The 16,325-nt window shown below is 43.0% G+C and overlaps 1 protein-coding gene across 1 annotated transcript in view; it reads left to right on the top strand.

Moving 5' to 3' along the window:
• Positions 1-1,901: 1,901 nt before the first annotated feature.
• ADORA3 (adenosine A3 receptor) overlaps positions 1,902-16,325 on the top strand; it is a 59,469-nt gene continuing 45,045 nt past the window's right edge. The window contains exon 1 of the mRNA XM_073615743.1: positions 1,902-2,622. Coding sequence (XP_073471844.1) covers positions 2,279-2,622 — 344 coding nt within the window. The 5' untranslated portion in view covers positions 1,902-2,278. The remainder of the gene's footprint in view (positions 2,623-16,325) is intronic.

Raw genomic sequence — 16,325 nt, 5'->3', positions numbered from 1 at the left:
TAGTATAGTGGTCAGTGTAGTGGACAGTATAGTATAGTGGTCAGTGTAGTGGACAGTATAGTAGTCAGTATAGTATAGTGGACAGTATAGTGTAGTGGACAGTATAGTGGTCAGTATAGTGTAGTGGACAGTATAGTGGACAATATAGTGGTCAGTATAGTGGACAGTGTAGTGGTCAGTATAGTGGATAGTATAGTGTAGTGGACAGTATAGCGGTCAGTGTAGTGGGCAGTATAGTGGGCAGTATAGTGTAGTGGGAAGTATAGTGTAGTGGACAGTATAGTGGGCAGTATGGTGTAGTGGACAGTATAGTGGGCAGTATAGTGTAGTGGGCAGTATAGTGTAGTGGGCAGTATAGTGGGCAGTATAGTGTAGTGGGCAGTATAGTGGTCAGTATAGTGTAGTGGGCAGTATAGTGGTCAGTATAGTGTAGTGGGCAGTATAGTGGACAGTATAGTGTAGTGGGCAGTATAGTGGACAGTATAGTGTAGTGGGCAGTATAGTGTAGTGGACAGTATAGTGGACAGTATAGTGTAGTGGGCAGTGTAGTGGTCAGTATAATGTAGTGGGCAGTATAGTGGTCAGTGTAGTGGGCAGTATAGTGTAGTGGACAGTATATTGTAGTGGGCAGTGTAGTGGTCAGTATAGTGTAGTGGACAGTATAGCGGTCAGTGTAGTGGGCAGTATAGTGTAGTGGACAGTGTAGTGGGCAGTATAGTGTAGTGGACAGTATAGTGTAGTGGTAAGTATAGCGGACAGTATAGTATAGTGGACAATATAGTGGTCAGTATAGTGGATAGTGTAGTGGACAGTATAGAGGTCAGTATAGTGGACAGTATAGTGTAGTGGGTAGTGTAGTGGGCAGTATAGTGGGTAGTATAGTGTAGTGGACAGTATAGTGGTCAGTGTAGTGGACAGTATATTGTAGTGGACAGTATAGCGGTCAGTGTAGTGGGCAGTATAGTGTAGTGGACAGTATAGTGGGCAGTATAGTGTAGTGGGAAGTATAGTGGGCAGTATAATGTAGTGGGCAGTATAGTGTAGTGGACAGTATAGCGGTCAGTGTAGTGAGCAGTATAGTGTAGTGGACAGTATAGTAGTCAGTGTAGTATAGTGGACAGTAGAGTGTAGTGGTCAGTATAGGAATCAGGTTGGTTAGTACTATTGTAGGAAGGGAAGGGACAGGACTCGGGGAGTGCTAAAAGTCCACAGGTTAGGGGGAGCAAATTACTTGCCTTGCCCCGGGCGCTGACAACCCACGCTACGCCACTGGTCATGTAGTAATAACAAGGTGTTCTATAGTCCTAATACACTGTTCAGTATGGTTGTCACTCTAGGACATGAAGTTTACCAATGGCAGGATTAATCGGCTAAAATAACGTACAAACGTGTGGAAAAAAGAAAACTAATGCAATCACCGCATCTAGGACCTTACTGTCCTAGATGCGGTGATTGCATTTGTTTTTTTTTGTGTTCATGGCAAGATTACTAGGTTAAAAAAAAGGAAAAAGAATTTTAAAAAAATTGAAAGCAGCCACCACCTCTAAGGACAGGTGAGCTGCAATGCTATCATTTTTGTTCTTGCATTTAGATACTTTAAACCCAGGACAGCCCTCCATATGCACTTAATTTTATTTTGTATTGATGCTTATCTATTCTATCTGCGATTGTTTTTTTCTCTGTATTTTCATTCAGTTTCTCATAAAATTTTACCTAACTTTTTATTATTGTTCTTATTTCTGTACTTCCCACTTCAACAAGGCTCAAGAGGAAACTTGCATTCTAACTCCTTTGCCTTGAGTTCCAGAGAATTTTCTACCAAAAGTGGCTGAAGTGCATTTGTGCTTACGGTGCCAAATAGAAAGTTCCTCATTTGTTCAGTTTTTAAATGCATTAGTAGCGTTTGTCAAAATGAAGCTGGTTTCCGTGATAATTTTAGTTCTCTAGAAACAAACATAACTGTAATATCTCAATTACCCTTGCAAACAGAGGCAGAGTATCCTGCAGGTTCTTTTCATTTGAACGCACAGCAGCAACTTCCTATGACACAAGCAGGAATGGGAGCAGGATTTAACCTTTTATCTATTTTAAAAGATCAATAGGAAGTATCATTGCAGCAAGGGGTTTTCCGTTCTTGATTACAAGGAGTGAGCAGAATATCTTAACCAGTAAGTGCAGTGAAAGAATGAAGAACACACTATATAGCATTTAATTTTTATTGTCACCCTCTTGCTTTTCTTCACTTTGAAAGTCAGTGAATGTGACAGGACTTTTGGAAATGGCAAATGAGACTGATTTATTGTATACCGCAGCCTATATTACAGTGGAAACTATGATTGGAATATCAGCTATCTTGGGCAACATCTTGGTCATCTGGGCAGTGAAACTGAACTCAAATCTTCAGAACACAACTTTCTTCTTCATTGTTTCATTGGCATTCGCTGATCTTGCCGTGGGAGTCCTGGTTATGCCCCTGGCCATTATAGTTAGCCTAGGAATGAAGTTGCCCTTTTACAGCTGTTTGTTTATGTGCTGTCTCATGATTATATTAACCAATGCATCCATCCTATCTCTGCTGGCAGTTTCTATTGACAGATACCTGAGAATTAAGATACCCACTAGGTGAGTTATTTTATCTAACTTAGACTATTTTGATCCCAGATTGTACTTATTTTTTTGCATATATGTCATATTTGGTCATTTCAGCACCACCTGATTCCATTCCATTAAAAAAAAAAAAGTTTTGTCATTAAAGCTGTAGGATCCTGCAGACTCTCTGGATAGCTGTCTGCCCATATCTACTCTACGGGCAGGCAATTACTTGAGAGTAGGAAGATCAATGAACTTTGAGAGTGTTCACTTGCACCCTTATGCCCTATACACACGATCGCACATTCCAACAACAAAATCCATGTTTTTTTTCAGATGGATGTTGGCTCAAACTTGTCTTGCACGGTCACACAAAGTTGTTTGGAAATTCTGAACGTCAAGAACGCGGTGACATACAACACGTATGATGAGCCAAGAAAAATAGGCAGTGCGGCTCTTCTGCTTGATTCCGAGCATGCGTGGAACTTTGTGCGTCAGAATTGTGTACACACGATCGGAATTTCCGACAACGGATTTTGTTGTAGGAAAATTTGAGATCCAGATCTCAAATTTTGTGTGACAGAAATTCCTATGGAAAATGTGTGATGGAGCCTACACATGGTCAGAATTTCCGACAAAAAGCTCCTATCGAACATTTTCCGTCGGAAAATCCGACCGTGTGTACGGGGCATTACAGTTCATTGAGAACTACAAGCTAACTGATAGCATAGTGAAAAGAGCATGGGCAAACAGAGTCTCTAACATGAAAGTTCATGAACAGGAATAATAGTTCATAGCTACAGTGCCTTGAAAAAGTATTCATAACCTTTGAAATTTTCCACTTTTGTCATGTTACAACCAAAAACATAAATGTATTTTATTGGGATTTTATGTGATAGGCCAACACAAAGTGGCACTTATAAACTATTATTCCTGTTCATGAACTTTCATGTTAGAGACTCTGTTTGCCCATGCTCTTTTCACTCTACTATCAGTTAGCTTGTAGTTCTCAATGAACTGTAATGCCCCGTACACACAGTCGGATTTTCCGACGGAAAATGTTCGATGGGAGCTTTTTGTCGGAAATTCCGACTGTGTGTACATTTACGTTTTTGGTTGTAACATGACAAAAGTGGAAAATGTCAAGGGTTATGAATACTTTTTCAAGGCACTGTAGCTATGAACTATTATTCTTGTTCATGAACTTTCATGTTAGAGACTCTGTTTGCCCGTGCTCTTTTCAATCTGTTAACAGTGCGCTCATGAGTGTGTTTTTTGGTCAATGCGGCAGATGGCTTGTAGTTCTCAATGTACTGTAATGCCACGTACACACGATCGGATTTTTGTTCGAAGGTTGTTGGCTCAAACTTGTCTTGCATACACACAGTCACACAAATGATGGGCAAAATTTCCGAACATGAGGACGCGTGACGTACAACACGTACGACGAGCCAAGAAAAAGGAAGTTCAACAGCCAGTGCAGCTCCTTCTGCTTGATTCAGAGCATGCGTGAATTTTTGTGAGATAGACTTGTGTATACACGATCGGACTTTCCAAAAACGTTATGACTAAGGCCTTATAGGCTGAAACGAGTCAACTGACTTAACCTGAGTTTGTTCACTGTGGCTATTCAATAAAATGAAGAAAATTTAAGAGCAACAACTGGAGTGCCGTTCATTTTTTCTACATTACTCTACTCAGCCAGCGACTGTGGATCGAGCACCTGGGAGCTCTGCTAGCTATGCGGTGTATGGGTAGTAGCACTGACTTTTCTGTTTATATTTCCGAAAACAAGCTTTGTTGGCGGAAAATTTGAGAACCTGCTATCAAACATTTGTTGGCGGAAATTCTGACAGCAAATGTTCGATGGAGCATACACATGATCGGACTTTCCGACAACAAGCTCACATCGAACATTTCCCGTCGGAAAATCCGACCGTGTGTACACGGCATAAGGGTACTGGTGAGCACTCTCAAAGTTCATTGATCTTCCGCTACCTGCCCGTACAGGACATATAGGCAGACAGCGTCTGCAGGACAGAGTCTGCAGGATCCTGACATAGCACCCATAATCTGTAAGTCTCTGGGGGTGAGATGCTGACTTTTGGATGGCTGCAGGCTCTGGTGAGAGCTAGAAGGGACTCTGTGGAAATACAGAAAAGAACGAGAGCAGTGCCATCTAACTGCAGCAATGATTAAACATTTTATTCCAAGAGTAATAATAAAATTAACAGGATCATAAAAATGTCAGCGCATGTAGTGAGGTACTGGGTGTCATCCACTCCCGGGGAGGATGGCTGCGGTGAAGAATGAGGTTGCTGTTGGTTCTGGCGGTGCTGGTGGCTCCCAACGCCTCCAGGGACTCGGGTAGACTCAGACATAGCTGCTGGCGTCACTTCTAGGTGGAGTGGGCGGTGTGCGCATTCAGAGCATGCCTGCGCCTTACGCAGGCATTATTGGAGCAGCTATGCTAAAATACCTTAATAACACAGCCTTTCAGTGACGCCACTCAATGAAAACAAATCTACAGTAAATCCCAAAACTAAATTTTATACATTTCAGCTTACCTGTCCTTAGATGTGCTATCTACATTAGCTTCCTTTTTTGGCTTTTTTCTTTATTTTCACCTAGTAATGTTGATTATAATAATACATTTACTGTACCTGAGTGGCTACACTCACTTGGATCATGGTTGTCACACATGTCTGCCTTTATGCATCTCCATAACATGGTGGCATAATGGGAGCAGTCGTCTGTAAAAGAGAGAGAAAACTGTTTATGCTGATGTTTCAGCTCACAATGACATTGCATTACTGATAAGATTAAATGGTATTTTTTGTACTTGCTAAAAATATTCTTAGCCTTCAAAAATGAATGCAGCTGCCACATCTAAGGACTAGTAAGCTTTAAGTGTTCTTCAAGTGCACTTGGAAGTGCAGTTGTTGTAGATCTGAGGGGAAGATCTGAAATGAGGGGAAGCTCTGCTGATTTTATCATCCAATCATGTACAAGCAAAAATGCTGTTTTTTATTTTCCTTGCATGTCCCCCTTAGATGTACAGCGACAGCACTTCCAAGTAAATTTCCAAGTGCACAGGGGTTTGCCTTTAGTAAATAAACCCCCCAATGTGCTAATATGCATTGCATACTAAACACAATGGGGATTATTTACCAAAGGAAAATCCACTGTGCACTACAAGTGCACTGCAAATGCACTTGAAAGTGCACTGAAAGTGTACTTTCAAGTGCAGTCCCTGTAGATCTGAGGGGAAGATCTGAAATGAGGGCAAGCTCTGCTGATTTTATCATCCAATCATGTGCAAGCTAAAATGCTGTTTTTTATTTTCCTTGCATGTCCCCCTCAGAGCTACAGTGACTGTACTTCCAAGTGCACTTTCAATTGAAAAGTGGAGTTGCCTTTAGTAAATAACCCCATAGTGTCTACAAAATAGGGGATAGATTTATGGCATTTTTATTACAATTTTTTTTTTTACTAGTAATGGCGATCTGTGATTTTTATCAGGACTGAGACACTGCAGTAGACAGTTTGGACACTTTTGACACTATTTTGGGACCATTGACTTTTATACAGCGATCAGAGCTAAAAATATCCACTGATTACTGTATAAATGTCACTGGCAGGGAAGGGGTTAACACTAGGGGGTGATCAAGGGGTTAACTGTGTTCCCTCAGTGTGTTGCTAACTGTGGGGGGATGGGAATGACTGGGGGAGGAGACTGATCGCTGCTCCTAAGTACTAGGAGCAGATGATCTATCTCTACTCACCTGACAGAACGGAGATCTGTCTGTTTACATTGACAGATCTCTGTTCTGCCCTTCTCAGGAGAAATCGCGGGTAGCCGGTGGCAATCGCGGGTAGCCGGCAGCCGTCACGGCCGCCCGCAATGCGCACTGGCTCCTACATCACGCGGCAGGCATGTGTGCCCCCTATACTCCTTAAAGCGCCCGCCGTACAGCTACGGTTATTCGCTCAGGAGTGCCATACTGCCACCATCAATCGATGGCGTGTGGTCGGCAAGTAGTTAATTGGTCACAGGTGCTTCAGGCCCTATATAACTTTCTGTAAAACTCATTTTGAGCCTGCTCATCTTTGAGCTTGCCACCTTTTTGCTTGCTGGAACTCCGACCAAGTGGAACTGGATTAAGTGGTGAGTTAGAAACCGGAGTTGAAAACAGGAGGTTATAACAGGAGTCATCAAACCTGTAAGTAACATCTGAAATTTCCTGTTAGTAATATTATTATTGTAACTGGGAAAATGTGTGCTAGCAAGATTGAAGGTTTTGTGCAGTGCAGTGTGCCACATGTATACAACAAGGGGGTGATAGCTGAATGCATGGCTAAAGTCCTGGTGTAAGGAGGAGGGCACTGGGCTGACTTTTCATTGGAGTGCAACCTATATGCTAAAGATGGTTTGCACCTAAATGGAAGGGGGTCTTCTGTACTGGGGGAGAGGTTTATGGGAAGGCTGGAGGAGTATTTAAACTAGGATTGTGGAGGGGAGGGGGAATTAGATTATAATGGGTCAGACAGGTCAGACAGGGGTCAGCCCCTATTGGTGGGTGAAATGGGAATAGATGGGGGGAGGGCTATGGCAGATGATATGAAGGTTCCTATGTTACAATCAACCAATCAACCATTGGAAATGGTACTATTTTCACTAAAATAAAAAATATGCAACATACGTTTGCAAAATGTGACGATGAATTAAAGTGTTTGTTCACCAATGCCAGAAGTCTGCCAAGCAAAATAGGTGAGTTGGAAGCTCTGGTGCACAACGAGAACTGTGATCTAATTGGTATTGCTGAATCTTGGCTTCATTTGTCTCATGACTGGGCTATTAATATGCCTGGCTATGCTCTCTTTTGGCAAGACAGGGTAAAACGGTGGGGTGGTGGTGTCTGTCTCTATGTAAAAAGTGATCTCAAAGTGAGTGTGAAAGAGGACCTAGTTGTTGGAGAGTGTGATGAGTCTGAAGCATTAAGGGTGGAACTGTACATGGGTGTGCGTACTCCCAAGGTTGTCATTGGAGTTTGTTATAGACCTCCCAGTGTTAGTGAGGAGGTGGAGACTCAGCTCCTTGCACAGATGGAAAGAGCTGCAAGGGCTGGGACAGTAATAATAATGGGGGATTTTAACTACCCGGAAATTAACTGGAGTAATAGCACTGCTGGGACAGTTAAAGGGCAAAAATTTATAAACCTATTACAAGTCAATTTTGTGGTCCAGTTTATTGAGGGCCCGACTAGGAATGTCGCTCTGCTGGACCTGGTAATCTCGACCCATGCAGAGCTTATTACCAATATTCATATAAAAGAGCATCTGGATAGCAGTGACCATAACATGATTTCATTTAATGTTAGCTGTAAGCAACAAACACATAAGGGTAAGATAAAAATACTTAACTTTCATAGAGTAAATTTTCCAAGCATGAGGGCTGCTCTCCAGGACTTATAGGGCGTACACACGGTCGGACTTTGTTCGGACATTCCGACAACAAAATCCTAGGATTTTTTCCGACGGATGTTGGCTCAAACTTGTCTTGCATACACATGGTCACACAAAGTTGTCGGAAAATCCGATCGTTCTGAACGCGGTGACGTAAAACACGTACGTCGGGACTATAAACGGGGCAGTGGCCAATAGCTTTCATCTCTTTATTTATTCTGAGCATGCCTGGCACTTTGTCCGTCGGATTTGTGTACACACGATCGGAATTTACGACAACGGATTTTGTTGTCGGAAAATTTTATCGCCTGCTCTCCAACTTTGTGTGTCGGAAAATCCGATGGAAAATGTCCGATGGAGCCCACACACGGTCGGAATTTCCGAAACACGCTCCGATCGGACATTTTCCATCGGAATATCCGACCGTGTGTACGGGGCATTAGACTGGGAGGGAAAATTGGCGTCAATGGACACAGACCAGAAATGGGAATTTTTTAAAGTGACTGTATGTAAACTCACTGCAAAGTATATTCCCATGGGCGATACGTTTAAAAGCCTAAAAATAAAACCTATGTGGCTCATGGCCAAAGCTAAAATGGCTATAAATAATAAAAAGAGAGCGTTTTAAAAATATAAAAATGAAGGAATGCTATCATTGGTTAAGTGTTACAAAGAATTTAACAGAATATGTAAAAAGGAAATCAAGGATGCAAAAATTCAAAACTGACGACAGATTGCAAAAGATAGTAGGACAAACCCCAAAAAATTCTTCAAATATATTAATAGTAAAAAGGTTAGGTCTGAGCATGTAGGGCCTTTACAAAGTGGGTGGGTGACTGGGGACAAAGACAATGCAAGTACTTTCTTCAGCTCTGTGTATACGAAGGTGCATGGGGGAGCTCATGTCCATAATGGGAGTGGTATTGACACAGCCCCAAATGATCCACAATGGCTAAAAAGGGATATGGACCAGAAATATTTAGACAGAATAAAGGTGGATAAAGCACCTGGACCAGATATCATCCACCCACGGATCCTAAAAGAATTGAGCTCTGTCATCTCAAGGCCATTGTTTTTTAGGGACTCGTTAATAACTGGAATGGTACCACTTGATTGGCGCAGGGCCAATGTGGTGCCCATATTTAACAAGGGATCAAAGTCTTTACCAAGTAAGTATAGACCCGTTAGTTTAACTTCTATAGTCGGGAAGATACTGGAGAGTTTATTAAAAGACCACATAGACAAAAATATTTTAGGCAACAGACAGCATGGATTCATGAAAGACAGACGTTATCAAACAAACCTGATTTCTTTTTATGAGGAGTAGGGATGAGCTTTATGGTCGGGTCGAACATGAGTTTGACTCGAACATTGGCTATTCGAGCATTTGTCGAAATACAAACATTCTGGGGCGTTCGCACCAAATTCGAGCGGCGCGTCACACCCCATAATGCACTGCGACATTGCAGTGCATTGCTGTCTGATGATTAGCCAAGCATGCACTATGACCCACATGCTTTGGCCAATCACAGCGCTGTCAGCAAAGAGAGACATAATTGGCCAAAGGCAGGATGCCTTTGGCCAATTATGGCTTGGGGGTTAAGTCCACGCCCCACACTATATAAGGCCGCCTGCACGTCGGCCCTGTGTAGTGTGTTGCTGGCATTGACCAAGAGAGAGTATAATTTCATTTAGATTGAGCAGGCAGGCAATTCATTCAGCTGCAGTGTATTTAATATATATATATATATATATATATATATATATATATATATATATATATATATATATACAGTTAGTCTTTATCAGGGTACTCACCGAAGCCGAGATGCTGAGAGTGGCTTCCCTTGCAGCTAAGCGCACTATACCCCTGGAGATTGTACAGAGGGTATAGAGCACAGAGAGGCATGGTCGCCAGCAGGTAGATAACTCTTGAGAGGTGGACTCCTGCAGCGTGGAGATGAGAGCAGTGATGAATCCGGCCCCGGGACAGGAGAAGAAGACCCGGCTGGGGTTCTAACCCGCAAACACAACGGGAGCTGAGCAGAGTGCAGGAGATCAGGCACAGAGAACCCAGTAATAGAAAGTCTGTGGTGCAGTCCGGAACATACATTGGCAGCAAGTGGATAAGGAAGTCCTTTACACAGGCCGAGGGTCAAACACAGCAGACAGTAATCGGAGAAATCCTGAAGGCGAGCCGGGGGTGGTGCACTGGAGAGGTCAGCAGAGGAGTCCGTTAGACAAGCCGGGGTCATACACAGGAAGGCAGGAGAATCCAAAGACAGGCCGAGGGTCAAACACAGGAAGCAGATGATAGAGAAGTCCTTTAAACCAGCCGAGGTCAAACACTGGAGAGAAGCAAGGTAGGTCAGGTCAATCCGGGTCACAACAGGCAAATATAAGTAGCAGGAATCAGGAACGGAACACAGGAAGCTGAAAGACAAACCAGCAATTAAACAGGGAACAGATCAGTCTTTATATAGGCCAGCAAGGGGGTGTGACGCTGACGTGCGAACGTACGTTCGCCATTATGCCGTGTCGTGAACCCGTGTGTGCCGCTACATTGCTAACCCGCATGCGCCGAAGCGTGGCTCCGCTCCAGACGCACAGGAACTTTCCGATATTGGCAAGCTCTTTTTCTGTTACTTCTCTAACAGTCTTGTGTATATATATATATATATATATATATATATATATATATATATATATATATATATATATATATCCACTCTATCCAGTTTAGCTAGATCTGACTGCAGTCCATTCCTGGTGTACCGTTTGTAATATACTTCAGGCAGGCAGGTGATTCAGTTAGCTGCAGTCTATTTAATATATATATACAGTCAGTCTCGTATATATATATATATATATATATATATATATATATATATATATATATATATATATATCCACTGTATCCAGTGTAGCTAGATCTGACTGCAGGCTGTTCCTGGTGTACTTTTTCTAATATACTGTCAGGCAGGCAGGTGATTCAGTGAGCTGCAGTGCATAAAATATATATACAGTCTCCTACATATATATATCCACTGCATTCTAGTCTAGCCAAGCCTATATCTGACTGCAGGCCATTCCTGGTGTACGTGTTCAAATACACTTTCAGGCAGGCAGAGTGGTGATTCAGTGATCTGCAGTGCATAAAATATATACACAGTCTCTTACATATATATCCACTGCATTCCAGTCTAGCCAAGCCTATATCTGACTGCAGGCCATTCCTGGTGTAAATTTTCAAATATACTTTCAGGCAGGCAGGTGATTCAGTGATCTGCAGTGCATAAAATATATATCCAGTCTCCTACATATATATCCACTGTCTTCTTGTCTAGCCAAGCCTATATCTGACTGCAGGCCATTCCTGGTGTACGTTTTCAAATACACTTTCAGGCAGGCAGGCAGGTGATTCAGTGATTTGCAGTGTATTTTATTTTATTTATTTATTTCAGGTACTTATATAGCGCTGTCAATTTACGCAGCGCTTTACATATACATTGTACATTCACATCAGTCCCTACCCTCAAGGAGCTTACAATCTAAGGTCCCTAACTCACATTCATACATACTAGGGACAATTTAGACAGGATCCAATTAGCCTACCAGCATGTCTTTGGAGTGTGGGAGGAAACCGGAGTACCCGGAGGAAACCCACGCAGGCACAGGGAGAACATGCAAACTCCAGGCAGGTAGTGTCATGGTTGGGATACGAACCAGCGACCCTTCTTACTGCTAGGCGAGAGTGCTACCCACTACACCACTGTGTTAAATATATACAGTCTCCTACATATATATCCATTGCATTCTAGTCTAGCCAAGCCTATATGTGACTGCAGGCCATTCCTGGTGTAAGTTTTCAAATATACTTTCAGGCAGGCAAGTGATTCAGTGAGCTACAGTGCATAATATATATATACAGTCTTCTACATATATATCCACTGCATTCGAGTCTAGCCAAGCTTATATCTGACTGCAGGCCATTCTTGGTGTACGTTTTCAAATACACTTTCAGGCAGGCAGGCAGGTGATTCAGTGATCTGCAGTGCATTAAACACTGTATTTATCGGCATATAACACTCACTTTTTCACCATGAACATTGGGTGCAAATAGCGTGTGTGTGTTATACGCCAATACTTCAATTTTAGCTGCCTCGGAGGGGACAGGGAGGGGGGCGGGATGAGCGCGGTCAGACTACATACAGTGAGAATCGCCTGTTTACTTGGTGGCCTCTGTAATAGAAAGTCCCGTCTCCTGGGCCGCCATTGGACCACTGTTCTGTCTATCATAGGAGAGTCTCACTGTATGTAATCTGTCGGCGCTCGTCTCGCCCTCCTCCCTGTCCCCTCTAGGCTGCAGATGGGAATCGATCAGGCTGCACTGATGGCAATGGTGAGGCTGCTGCATTGATGGAAATGTTGAGGCTGCTGCATTGATGGCAATGGTGAGGCTGATGCATTGATGGCACTGGTGAGGCTGATGCATTGATGGCAATGGTGAGGCTGCTGCATTGATGGCACTGGTGAGGCTGCTGCATTGATGGCACTGGTGAGGCTGCATTGATGTGGACTGATGAGGCTGCATTGATGGCACTTGTGAGGCTGCAGATGGGCATTGATCAGGCTGCATTGATGGCAACGGTGAGGCTGCAGATGGGCACTGACCCTTATTTTGCTTCAAAGTTCCTTATTTAAAAAATATTTTTTTTCCCTGAAACTTCCCTCTTAAAATGAATGTGCGTGTTATACGCCTGTGCGTGTTATACGCCGATAAATACGGTATATATACAGTCTCCTAAATATATATATATCCACTGCATTCCAGTCTAGCCAAGCCTATATCTGACTGCAGGCCATTCCTGGTGTACGTGTTCAAATACACTTTCAGGCAGGCAGGGTGGTGATTCAGTAATCTGCAGTGCATAAAATATATACACAGTCTCTTACATATATATCCACTGCATTCCAGTCTAGCCAAGCCTATATCTGACTGCAGGCCATTCCTGGTGTAAATTTTCAAATATACTTTCAGGCAGGCAGGTGATTCAGTGATCTGCAGTGCATAAAATATATATCCAGTCTCCTACATATATATCCACTGCCTTCTTGTCTAGCCAAGCCTATATCTGACTGCAGGTCATTCCTGGTGTACTTTTTCTAGTAAACTTTAGGCGGTGTTTTGCTAATAAAGTTTTACAGCATGTCTGGAAGGCCACCAAGGAGAGGCAGAAGCTCACATGCCACTAAAAGAGGGCAAGCAGGCTCTGTGCCTACAGCGAACAGTGTTGGTTGTGAACACGGTGCATCCTCAGCACGTGGCCGTGGGGCGCACTTGTCCTTTTTTTCAGCAGCTGGCCATGTTGATCCACAACATGCAGAAGAGTTGGTAGAGTGGATAATTAAGCCATCCTCATCCTCCTCATCCTCTGTCACCCAGGCTCAGAGTAGTTTGCCTGCCAATGCAGCTACCAAAGTGGCCTATTCCATCGGCTCAATGTCATCAGTCACTCCTTCCCTAGCCCCACCACCATGAACGGAGGAGTCCCCCAAACTGTTCGACCACAGTGTAGGGTACATGATGCAGGAGGATGCGCAGCGTTTTGAAGGCTCCGATGATGGTACCCAGGTTGAGGAAGGCAGTAACGTGAGCCCAGAGAGAGGGGGTGCCCAAGAAGGACAAGAAATTGGCAGTCATGTTCCACGATTACACGATTTGATCAGGGTGCTTACTGGGGAAATTGATCTTATTCAGTAAGAGATGAGGATCAAGATAATGAGTATGAGGTTGACATTTACAACCGTTTCTTCACCCTAAGGGATAGAGAAGGTCCAGGGGGGTATAGTCTCCAAACCTCTAGTAATTATCGTGGTGACCATGATAAGAGGAGAGGGAGACCTCCTGGAGATCACTTTATCAGACCCATTGAACCGAATTATGTACAACAGAATTGGGGTTTTCCCAGGGCAAATCAAGGAGTAAAAAGACCAGTGGAAATAAAGAGGAACCAGAGGTGGGAGGAGAGCACAGTCAAAAAAAGCAAAAGAAATAAAGGGTGACGGTATCTTCAATTTGAGCTCTCAAGCCCTTACTGATTCTGAAACTGCTTTGTTAAGTAAGGGTTTGAAGTTTGCACCACCAAAGAAACTCAATAAATTCCAAACATACATGGATGTTCACAGATTTGTTCACAGGATCAACATCAAGCGACATTTTGCAACCATCCCTGTTATGCAACACAAAGACACCCAACAAAAATATCAACACTCAGGTCTTTCAAATGCTTCAACCTTTAACCCCCTGGGGTTCTGGCCCCTACATTAAAAGTTTTTAGGGACGTCCTCTTGAGGGATTTGGAACGTATAAGAAATTTCAACCCCAAGATGGACAGAAACTTAGAGGAAGGATTAGACTCAATTTGCAATAACAAAAATTTGGTTATCCGCCCGGCGGACAAAGGCGGGGGGATAGTAGTATTGGATTGCCATAAATATCTAGGAGAAATGTACAATATAGTAGGGGACAAGGACACCTATGTCCCTCTGCCAGGCAACCCTGTTGTCAAATATAAAAAAGAGTTGCTACCTCTAATTGAGAAGGGTTTCCAAAAAGGCATTCTCAATGAAAAAGAGAAAATCTTTCTGGTTCCGAAAGCACCTAGGGTACCAATTTTATATTGTTTACCCAAAATTCACAAGAGCCTCACTTGCCCCCCAGGTCATCCCATCGTGAGTGGGATAGATTCCATCACGTCCCGGGTGGGCAAGTATAGAGATCATTTTCTCCAGCCACTGGTACAGCAATTACCGTCATATCTGAAGGATACCAGACATGTATTAAATTTACTATCTGATATCAGAAAATAATACTCTGTTGGTGACAGCGGACGTGACATCCTTATACACCATCATACCCCATAATTTAGGGATAGCCGCGGTCAAGTATTATTTAAATAAGTTGTCTACCTTACCTAAACAACAACAGAATTTCATTATGGATCTACTTGAATATGCGGCGGGACATAATTATTTTTGGTTCAACCACCAATACTAACGACAACAACGAGGTGTAGCTATGGGGGTGAAATATGCCCCCAGTTTGGCGAACCTTTTTATGGGGAAATGGGAGGAGGACGTCATCTATAGGGACCGAAACCCACATCTGCGTTTCTGATCCAGATATATAGATGACGTCCTCCTCCTATGGGATGTCACGGGCCCCCAACTTGATGACTTTTTTTCTTCTATCAACAATAACGATAGGGGTATAAAGTTCGTCCATGATACGAGCTATGACAGAATAAATTCTCTCGATCTCACTATAGTAAAGAATGGGGACACATTTAGAACAATGTCGTTTTTTAAAAAAACAGATCGCAATGCTTTCATCCCTCTGGGGAGCTCCCATCATGACTCGTGGCTTAGGTCTATTCCGAAAAGCCAGTTTGTAAGAATGAGGCGGAATTGCACAGACATCAATGATTATAGAATGCAGGCAGGTATCATTAAAAAAAGATTAGAGGAGAAGGGTTATGATGGCGACTCCCTAAGAAAAACTATGGAGCAGGTGGAACAGATCGATAGAGCCACCTTGCTCCAAGAAAGCTCTGGGGGAAATAAAGGTAGACCAACTATACCATTCATTACCTCTTATTCTACCCAACACTATCGTATTAAGAACATTCTTCGTAAACATTGGCATCTGTTGGGAAACGATAGAGTCATCAAGACATTTATACCCGAAAAACCACAAATAGTATTCAGAGGAGTCCCCTCCCTCCGCGATAAAATTGCCCCAACGTTGTAGACCCACCCACTAAGAAGGTATCATTCTTCCAGAATCTTTCCGGATACCATCAATGTCGGAGGTGTCAGATTTGCACATTAAATAAAAGCAAACAGAGAAAAACTGAATCATTCACTTCGAGTAGCACATCTAAGGAACATCGTATTGAACCATTTATTACATGCAGCTCAACGGGCGTTGTATATTTATTGCAATGCCCGTGTGGGCTTCAGTATATAGGGAGGACCAAGCGACCTATGCAAGTTCGTTTGGGGGAGCATATTACAAATATCAAGAATGGCTTTAAGTTCCATTCTGACTCGAAACACTATGCTACCCATCACAACCGTAATCCTGCCAACACAATTTTTCTTGGGATAGATAGGTTCAGTGCTCATTGGAGAGGCAGCTCTCTAGTGAGAGAACTGTCCAGACTTGAGATGGCCTGGATACATAGGGTACGCTGCTACACCCCATA

The sequence above is a fragment of the Aquarana catesbeiana genome, linkage group LG02 (genome assembly GCF_042186555.1).
Source record: "Aquarana catesbeiana isolate 2022-GZ linkage group LG02, ASM4218655v1, whole genome shotgun sequence".
NCBI classification, from domain to species: Eukaryota; Metazoa; Chordata; class Amphibia; order Anura; family Ranidae; genus Aquarana; species Aquarana catesbeiana.
The sequence above is the reverse complement of the archived record's forward strand: the minus strand, read 5'-3'. Positions and strand labels throughout refer to the sequence as shown.